Genomic DNA, 11,119 nt, shown 5'->3' with positions numbered 1-11,119 from the left:
CTCGATCTTCTTCGCGTTTTTTTTCTAAGTCAGTGAAGTCGGTCATTCTTGCTTACATATTGTTTATGCATCCTTTTCTTTTCAGTGTCAGTATCGTTTGGTATCGTTCTTCTCTTTCTCCCTTCTTATATTACTCCTAAGTTTTAGAAGGGTTTTAGTAAGTAGTTTACTACGGACTTCCTCCATTTTCTTCATTGTTGTTTCGTTTTAACCAGTTTTAAACATAAGAATAGCACAATATCCATAAAACCATATGATTTTCCACTGAATCTACACATTCTACACTATTCTATAGTTTTAATCGTTGTTTAGTAATACTAGTACTAGATTAATATATTAATATTGCCAGATTGCGGAACAATGCATACTTTTCCGTACTCTTATAATTTATTTGTACTTTAGTTATTGTGGTTATGCAACCAAATATACTTTTATATACTCACCCTCTGTGAGGCGATCTTCAATATAATATCCACTTTTCTTCAAGCTTTCTTCAGTTCTTCCATATTGATTCAGCTTAAAGCTATGATGGTTTTATAGTTCAAGCTAGTCGCCGATAGATGGAAAAGATTCGGCCTGAAATATTTGTGATTGGAGAGGAATATTAAACTTGTTGAAAACATTCCGTTCCCAAACAAATATGGCATCCCACTTTAATAGGAACTAGAGTGGGGATGAGTCAAGAGCTCTTTTTCTATTCCATCGACTCGGTTTTCGCGTAGGAAATCGGCCATTTTGATCTTGCATACCGAGCTGAGCACTACGTCGTCGGTTCCTCTGCTATCGGATTTGCAGTGTTCCCACACCATTTTCCATAATTTTTGTTTTTAATACACCATCTTAAAGATAAAATCATCCACATTTGATATATTTTGTGTGAATCTTGAAGTGTTATAGTTGGATAATAGGAAACCGATGCTTGTACTGGTAAAATGTGCAATCGGAGAGGATACGCCCGAATCCGACGCCATTTTGTTGGAACAGGTGGAAAAATTGTTAAAAAAGGATTTTCGCAAAATGTTTTCAGAGACGGCTAGTTTTGCTCGGACTGTCTACATTTTTTACTGAAAAAATAATAAAAAATTAACATTTTCTAGATATTAGGTACCTTCTAGGACGTGACTTTTTCAATTATTGATTTTGTTGAGTAAGTATTTTTTCCTTTGGTCTTTGTTGATAAATAAGAAAATAAGTAAACAATTGGTATTACCAAACAATTTAACTATTATCAGATTAACTGAACTTTGAGCCGGATCACGCGATTTTACGTATTGTTAAAAACTTATAATCTACAGCTTACGCCGAGCCGAAGCCTGAAATATTCTCTTTCTGTTCATTATTAGAAGGCTACGTCTCGACAGTCTCTGCACTTGTTCCCTTAACAATAGAATTAATAATAAAATTGTAGCGAAACGGATAAAAAAAAGGAAATGAGAGAGAGAGCAGAATAGGCTATTGAAGCTATTGTAACAACGGAACGCACAAAATTTTCTATACCCTTTTTAGAACAATAAAAGTTCTACCCACCGCACCCCCGGCACAGAAAAGTCGGCTTGTCCGCCGGGCCTCAATTAAAACCGTCCTACTACGCGACCCGAAAACATCGACTTCATTCGGGTCGGCGGCGTTGCCACGTTCACGTCCGGAATTTCTCCGATTGTCATATGGGACGGATTTTTTATGGCCGTGTTTCGCCCAAGGAAACGAATTTATTGACGCCTTATTTTATTTATGAGAGAAGCCAAACGGTGAATAAAATTCTGTTAGCGAATGAGCTCGATTTTGAGAACAAAATTCGTACATATTTATATAAATTGTAAATCATTGGTACCTAGATTAGTTTATAGACCATCCCTTTATTTTTTACACAAATTTAGGTAATTCATTTAAACGGGCTTTGACATTTATAAAAAAAATAGTGTAATTTCTTTTGAGAGATGTTTATCTGGCAATATACAAAGCATGCTTCATGATAAAACTTTAATTAATGTTATGTTGTACCCTTGTTTATATATTTTATACATAATCAAGGATTGTACGTGTGTAACAATGCTTTTTTAGATACATACTGTATGATCAATCAAGCTTTGGATGTTGAAAAATATTAGAAATCTTTTTAGGATACCATTTGGCTATATTTAGCAGTCGGCTTCATAATTTCTTCAATATTTCTACGAAACTTTTGGCAAATTTATTTAATAAATTTATTATTTATATAAATGTTTAACATCTTCAGAACCTAATATGTATTACCATCGCAGACTAATTTATAAAATAAATAGGTACTGAGTCTGAGGTTGGTTCTTTGTGAAACATTTCGTGTTTTATTAAAATACTAATAATTTATAAAATATATTTGTTGGATTTTGTAGGTAACTCTATTTTTAAAATAAACCTTGTATAGTCTGTCCAATGATTCATGGACGATTTCGACAGACGAAAAATGACAGAAAATACGATTTGCCTGTGAATTAAAATGACAGACACAACTGTCAGGGGTGGCTGGGATCTGTCGCACAGACTATCTAACCTAGGTACTAGGTACCTACTAGTATTTTCAACATAGCTATGATTCCTACTTTGTTTGAATACCTACCTACTCAACTATATGGTTATAAATGGAAATGGACTGACTTAGGTCCTACTATACTTACTATACCCATACCCTTACTATACACCCTTGTCTTATACACTATACCTATAAATGTTAGTGTCTTCTTCAAAAGCCAATATCTCCAACAAAAATACAGCTATTGAGATGAACCAAAAAACAAACTATCGAGAAAAGATGTACCTACCTAGATGAAAAAAATGATTTTTAAATTACTTGTTTTTTAACATTCCACAGGGTTCAGACCTTCACCAAAATATCAACATTTTGATTTTGTTTTCCCTCGTATAATTGACAGATAGGAACTTTCATTCTTAATTTAGAAAAAGATAATAAAAAGTGAAATAATTTAGCTACAAATCGCTTAAAAAATCATCAAAATCGGCCCACTGAAACAAAATATATGAAACTTTAAAATAGATACATCAAAAATTTTAAGGTGGCCGTTTTTTGTGCCGGTGAGTTAGTGTAGTATGAAATGGTACCTAACTAGGTATATGAATTTATATGGATTAAGTGTGTAGGAAATAAGGAAATTAGATAAAACTCAAAAGAAAAATCTGGGTATAATATACCTTAGCAATCTTACAATATACCTACGCTTATAAACGTAACTTTGCAATTCCTGTCTTTGACCCCATAAATCTTCAACGGACCAACACCATCCTCGCAAATCTACAATGCTGTTTTGCTATTTACAAGGAAAACAAACATTATATCTGGAATTAAAATAAAAATAGAAAATATATAGAAGGCCCACGTTTTCTGATCGCATAGTACGCTGTAGTAAGAGACCGCTCGGTCTAGCGGAGCGGGACAGAAGATAAAGGAAAGGTAGATTTCGATACACGAAACCCTCCGAAGATAGAAATCGCGTGCCGTAATCGGCCGCCTCTTTTCCAACGTGCGGTCACGGCGCCCTCGCGCAACCGTAGCGCCTAGATTGATTCGGCCGAGGCCGATGTTGCCCAATCGATGGTTTGTTTGTAGATATCGGTCAAATGAATATGTAGGTATAGGAGCTATTGGTATTTTCTGTTTGTAAATTAATAGCGATGTTTTTTCGTTCCGCATTTTGAAACTAAAAATAAATTTGCTTAGATGTAGTAACGTTATTACGAATTATATTTATGTATGTTAAGGACAAGGAATTGACAAAATATTACTAGCCAGTAATGAAGCAGTGTAATGTGCCAAAAAGCAATTTATTTTTGTAAATTATATTATCTTTTTATTTGTATAATAAATGAAATCTTCTAATAAAATATGTTAAACATTTTATGTGTATTGTGTATTGTTTATTTATCCAGACAGTATTAAGATTTTTTTGTTAATATTTTTAGTTAAAACAGTCTTAACAAAGTTATAACAAATTGTAGTGTACCTACACACACAATAGGTAACAAGCAACCATATACAGTAAAAATTTTACTAGGTACCTAGGTAGATATGTTATGATAGTCTTGATAAACATTATTTTTGAAATTGCATATTAAAACAGTAAATAGTAATTTACGCATATTGATGTCATTGTTTTTAGTTTATCGATAGGTACGTATTCACAGAATAAATTTTGATCTTTGTAGTCAGCCACATTACTTTTAGGATATCCTAGCGAGAAGAAGTGGCAACGTGCGCGCAGCTCTCGACGGAGCGGAGCATAGCATTCGGGTCCGCGTCATCAGTACGTCGAGTGAATAGAACCATAGGAAGTTAAAAAGGCCCACTTACCCGGGCGCTTAAGTGCAAAATATCAGCCCAAAAAATAGTGAAAACCCGTCAAAAAGGGATCGGTGTGACGAAAGCCAGTGATGTGAAGTGTGCGGGTCAGTGTGGTGGCGTCTACATTGAAAGGTGAACCGGAAAGTGTGCAACATGAGGCGGCTGTGGTTTTCTGTGAAATAGTGTTCTAGTGCGTCCAAAAACAACGTTTCCTCAATGTGGTGTTCAGGGCACGATGGTCAGAGAGACTAGACACTTGTGGGTAGGAAATTTACCCGAGAATATTAGAGAAGACCGAATCAGAGAGCATTTCAAACGGTAATTATCATTATACACACCTTTAGATTTATTTATATTTTCATATTCAGTATACGCCTTTTTAATCTAGCCAGCTTTGCCTCTAAGGGCCTAGGCCAGAGGTCATGTTATTTTTATAATCCTTAACCCAAATATCCTATCTTATATTTAATTAATTATTTAAGATAAAGATAACAATGAGAAAACGAATGGATTTCATTTTATTCCCTAATATACGAGAAATGAGTCGGTATACTTAATAACAATATCTCCATATGGAATTTTTATTTGTACCTAAGTTGGTATATTATTATAGTATAATTTCAGTCTGATTGAACACTAAATAGGTAGCTGAACTACTGAACAGTAGACAAAAGAATATCGTAGATATTTTAAAACAGAATCGATATAACCAAGTATGGTGATCTCTTAACAGAGAACAGGCGAATTCTTTTTTGTGTATGTGCTAATCTTTTTTAACTTATCGTATTTGTTTGTCGACTTTGAATAGGAGAAAAAATCGCAATTCCAAGAAACCACTGTTTTATTAAATAATCATCCTATTGTCGGCATTTTTCTTATTTAACAAAAACGCAATAATTGATAAGTTGAAACAATTGAAAATTACTGATTTTAATAGTTGAAAAAGTAATTTTCAGAATTATTAAAGTTATAGGGACCTAGGTACTTATTTGAGAACACTAGATTTAATCTTGTATTTAATATTAGCAGATATAGGTATTTCTAAATAAACGACTACATGTCGTCCTGATAAGATTATAGGTATATAAAAGGTGTACGATCAAAGTTTTTTCTTTGTCTTCACCATTAAAAAAAATATAAAAAAATATGTTGTTAGGTAGGTACTTATTTAATATACTTCCGTATGATCGAAAAAAAAACGGAGTCTGCTGGGAAGCCTATCAAACGGAGTCAGCTGGGAAATTACCTATATGACATTTACCATATAGGTAAAATGACAGCGATCTTCATTTCATAGCTATCGCTGACGCCGTTTTTTTTCGATCATACGGTTTATACAATTGTATAAACTATATATAATATTATCGATAATTATCGGTTATCAACAATTCTTATGAATTGTTGATCTGTTTCAATACAAAACTCACTTGATCACAAAACTTTTTAATCACTAGGTAGGTAGGTACCTATGAATTTAGAGAAAGTTATTTTTTTTGCTTCAAAATATTGAATACTTCGAAATATTGAAGATTTTACAATTTCTGAGAGTTTCTATGATCTTAAATTTTATGTTGATTTAAATATACCTATAAATACCGCATGATTGGAAAAAAAGTGTGTCCAGTTGACTTGGAAATTAATAATCGACCATATTTTTATCTCCATATAATTTTATATAGGTACATAAATATAAAATGACAGGGATCTTCATTTCATAGCCATCACTGACGCCGTTTTTTTTTCGATCATATTAAACGTATTTGAATAATTTAATTAATTAATATATATAAAGTAAATTTTATCGAAAAGAAAAACGGCGTCAACTATGGCTATGAAATGAAGATCGCTGTATATGCTTATAAGTACGTAAAATTATATGGGGAATGTCATCGATCGTTATTTCCATGCCAACTAGATGCTGTTTTTTTTTTCATAATACGGTACTACCTACATACGGTATGAATAAAAATGGCGTCAAGAAAGGTGTCATAGAATCGACGATACCTAGATGACATTTTTATAATGTAAAATTTTAAACTAGGTACCTAAATGCTGGATGTTATCGATCGCAATTTCGAAGAGAATTTGACGCCTCTTTTTCGAATATGTTGTATATAGGTAGCTCATATTATTGCAAAAATACCTAAGTACTCTAAAATATTTTTCAAACCCATACACCTATCGATTAATTATCTTCCTAGGCTATTTATAAATCATTACCTTACATTTTCACTGGTACTTTATAGGTATAGACTGCATTTGATTTTATATTTTTATAAAACACTCCTTAAACAAAATTCGAACCAAGTCGACCATCAAAACAAGATTTCTTACTGGAGAAAAGAGTCGAAAAAAATTGAGAAACGTGGAACACGAGCGTACGTTTTCACGTCGCGTAGTAGCCAGTCATAAGTCGTAATTCCGCAATGGATTTTTATTTGAGCTCTGTTTAAAATAGCGCGTTCCCCTGATGGTTTAGGGCTAATAATAAAAATAGGGGTTAATGCAAGTCTTATTGTTTGACCGAAAGAATGGAGAGATCATCGTCAGTCGGTATTTTCGAATGTTGTGTTTGTTCCTTGTGCAGGGGACGACGAGATTACAAATAAATCGAGGCTGCTAGGCTTTCAGGAACGACAGTTACGATCTTGGGGTGACCTTTTTGAAGGGTAGTAGCGTTACACGACAGGTAGAAAGACGCATTTGCTATTGACGGTTTTTTTTTGGTACTAGATATTTATTTATTGTTTTCTTTATTTGGAAGAAGTTGGCTTGAAGTTTCAAAAGTACTGAAAAACACAGGACAAAAAATATGAAAAAACTATGATTTTTTGTCCCTTGTTCACAGATTTACGGACGAATCCAGGGACGATAGGTATAGATCTCGGAATATATTTAGCGAAAAGATATAAATTTATGTTACTTAGATATACGGGATGTCCCTGGATTGTCTTTACAAAAAGAAAAACCTCGGGAAAAACTTTTTATTACCTATTAATTTTTGAGAAAAATGCATTCTTTAAAAAAATTGCTTCTAAAATGGGTAATTTCGTTCATAATAATAAGAATAATAATCTTTATTTAGCATATTGCTGGTACAAACAATACAAGACTAAAGAAATAAGAAATGAAATAAGTTATTACATGTCTCAGAAATAAGAACAATTTTCTCTTTAAATACTCAATTTATGAACATATTTTATATCGTCAGACCACGTTATAAAAATACCTAATTAACTTTTTGAAATGGTGATTTTTCCGCACGTTATTTTTCTCACTATGGTCTACCAGTTGTACTACATCATGAAAAAGGTTTAAAAAATTAATATTGGTAGTTCTTCTGTTCTCCTATTATTTTTTCATTATTACTGCCTGCATATGCTCTTATTGTACAGTATGTCCCCGGATTGTTTTACAAGAGGAAACACTTTTTTATTATTGAGATTTTTGAGAAAAATGCATTCTTCATTTTTTTTGCTTATTTCTAAAGTGGTTAATCCTGTTTATATTTTTCCAAATTTTCTTACGCTTTTTGAGGAAATTAGAAAAAACATGAAAATATAGTTGATTTTTTTCTAAATCCTAAAAATCAAAACGCGTAATATAATTTCGTTTTCATTCTTTGATAGATTATTGTTGTTAGAATTTTAATTAACGTCATATTTTTTGTTGTTTTAAAATGTTAAGGAAGCGCAAAATTTATTTAGTTCAATGCTTACGGAAAGGGTGGTAGTAGTTATCGGAAAATTTGATACTTCAACAACAGCAAAAAATATGACGTTAATCAAAACTAATAATAACATCTATCAAAGAATGAGGTCGAAATTATATTACCATAGAACCGCTTTTTTATTTTTAGGACTTAGGAAAACCCATTTTAGAATAAACAAAAAATTGAAAGAATACATTTTTCTCAAAATGCCAATAATAAAAAAGTTTTTCCTCTTGTAAAGACAATCCGGGGACACACTGTATATGCACTAGTTTATCCTTTTATTAAGTGGACGACAGAAAACAAAAGTTATTACTTAATTCCCTTAATTGACAATATTTGTGTATATTTTGTACGGATAAACAATTTTATTTTGAGTACCTTTGTTTATATCATAAACAAAGATTCTTTAGGTCAGGAAAATTTCGAGAATTATTAATAGCGGAAAATTTAATTACCTATTGAAGAAAAACAAAAACAGAAAATTAATTACCCATAAACAAAATATTTATGTGTGTCAAATTAAAGTTTTTTTTAAAGTCCTCAAATCAAAATGACAAATTTTTGATTTAATAATTTAAAATTATAAATATAATTGAAAATAATTACGAAAGGGAATATTAAATCTGGAAAACACTAGTAACAAAAAATTATGTTGGTGGTAATCATAGACTTAAAATAAAATATAGACTACACTATTTACATCTCAACGCGGTCAAACAATATTTTTTGTACACATGTTTACTTCTGGGTACAGTCGACCGAGCCTTTGTCATCCAGCCTATGTTGTCACGTCTTTAATATTATCAATATTTTTTTTCTTGTTATACACATATATTGAGATATTAATACTACAGTTTAATAAAATAGGTTTTAGTATTCCATAGATGTATTAAATAGTCCTTATACTACTAAATTATAAGTCGGATACTGTTTAAAAAGGATAAGTTCTTTACAATATGACAAGACCGATTAGAGGCGAGGGAGCCTATTCATTCATTTATTACCTTATAGTACGCGTCGCACGTGTGCGGTAAAGCTTTGTTGCCGCTATGTCCCCGGCTGTATTAACGCATTTTCTTAGCTTGTAGTCCTTAGTGTTTATTTTATTGACTTTTTCTGTTCAAGAACTATAAAATATGGTTCGACAGTGCCAAATTTTCAAAAAATTTGACTTAAATAATCCATTTAAGTCTTGAAACGACTTTCGACCGGTAGGCAACTCTCAATTTACCTATTAGGAGTCAGTGGCGTTGTTGTAGAAAGGCGCTTATTTAGATAATATTTTAGTAAAATGTAAAATCTGAATTTTTTCTCTTACATTACATTATTTACTTACTTACATTGTAACAAAATCATAATTAATTCCCTGTTAATAATTAATAATGTTTTTATTAAAAATATATTCCGGTTTATTCTAAAATTATCTTCAGAATCTAAAATAACATACAAGAATTTTAAAATGATATTACATTATGAAACAATATTTCTTAATATACCGGATCGTCTCAAAAGTGGCTCACCCCTAATAACTTTTTTATTTTTTCAGATAAAAAAAAAGATTTGTATGTTAGTAGGTATATGACATAAATTAGGATTTATTGACATATTTAATTGTTTTTGGTCTCTTCCTGTTTCACCGAAATGATTACATCTTTTGATTTTTAAAGGCACCCTCGGTATATTGCTACTTTATTCGATAAAAAATGACACTCTGAATAGGATGACATATCATATGTCAACTTTTGACATTGTCGCTTAAAAACAAATCGTATTTTAAATTTCAATCCAGGGTGTCATGGTGTTGTTAAAAACACTAAGTTTTAATCAAGGAACCTTGGAAAAATAGTTTTGATCGTCTAATGGGTTTCGTGTCTTGTGTAGGCCGGTTAAAAGATGTACAAATCGTATTTTTAATCATACATATGTCAATTTTTTCAAATGGAACAAGGGTGACTCATTAGCATATTTGGAAAAAGCATTTTTTTATGAATATATTGATACCACACACTTGGTAATTCGAGTCAAATTGTCGTTATGAACCGCGTGTTACAATTACAATTAAACCATATGCGAAAATGTCAAAAGTTGACATATGATATGTCATTCTATTCAGAGTGTCATTTTCTATCGAATAAAGTGGAATATACCGAAGGTGCCGTTTAAAAATTAAAAGTTATAGTCATTTCCGGTGAAACGGGAAGTGACCAAAAACAATTGAATGCGTCAATCAATCCTAATTTATGTCATATACTAACATACTAAATCTTGTTTTTTTATTTGAAAATATAAAAAAATTATGGGGGATGAGCCACTTTTGGGACGCACCCGGTATAATAAAGACAGTACCGAGTTAAATAAATGTAGGTTTCATTTTATCCACTTCCTATCACCTTCCTTGCTTTAATGGAACAGATTTATGTTTCCTCTAATTTACATAATAAGACATCACTTAAACCAGAAAAAAAATTACAACAATCATATTTTTTTTTCTCTCCCTGTCGCCGATTCTATTATATCTGTGGAATAGATCCTGTTTTGATTAATATTAGGGGTTGTAAATGTTTGACTAAAATTAATAATTTATTATTAATTTCAAAAATTACGTAATTTCGATTATAAAATTTCTTCTATAACGTGTATTTTATTATTTTTATCCTTTTGGACTCTAAGACGTTTTTTCTAAACTTTTATTTAAAAACCTGTCCTAAATCTTAATAAAATATAAAAAGTTTAAATACGATATATTTTTAATTTAATTATAGCTTCATTAAAATAAAAAATACCCGGCTATGATACGGAGAGTTCAGGTGTACTTGAGAAACGAAAGACAGTGTTGTGTTTCTCGGCAGAGTCGTCAGGGAACGACCGTTACGACAGAGACAACCTATCTATCGCTCGTGTCGCACTCGTTATAACCTAAAACAATAACACAACAATAACAAGATATTGTCTGACCGCATGTTCCAGCTATTTATGAATGAGATGCTCAGTCTATATTTTATTTTAAGTCTATGGTGGTAATACTTATAGTGTGACCAACGGATCTGTAGCTACGGGGTATCGGCAGGGGA

General features: G+C 31.7%; 1 protein-coding gene across 1 annotated transcript in view; it reads left to right on the top strand.

Annotated features, from left to right (window-relative positions):
- The first annotated feature begins 4,265 nt into the window (after nt 1-4,265).
- The window catches only part of LOC115874399 (protein split ends-like), a 245,229-nt gene continuing 238,375 nt past the window's right edge, over nt 4,266-11,119 (top strand). The window contains exon 1 of the mRNA XM_030889562.1: nt 4,266-4,651. Coding sequence (XP_030745422.1) covers nt 4,569-4,651 — 83 coding nt within the window. The 5' untranslated portion in view covers nt 4,266-4,568. The remainder of the gene's footprint in view (nt 4,652-11,119) is intronic.

This window comes from Sitophilus oryzae, unplaced genomic scaffold (assembly GCF_002938485.1).
Source record: "Sitophilus oryzae breed Bouriz unplaced genomic scaffold, Soryzae_2.0 scaffold_1274_pilon_pilon, whole genome shotgun sequence".
NCBI lineage: Eukaryota > Metazoa > Arthropoda > Insecta > Coleoptera > Curculionidae > Sitophilus > Sitophilus oryzae.
This window is presented reverse-complemented; position numbering and strand designations above follow the sequence as displayed.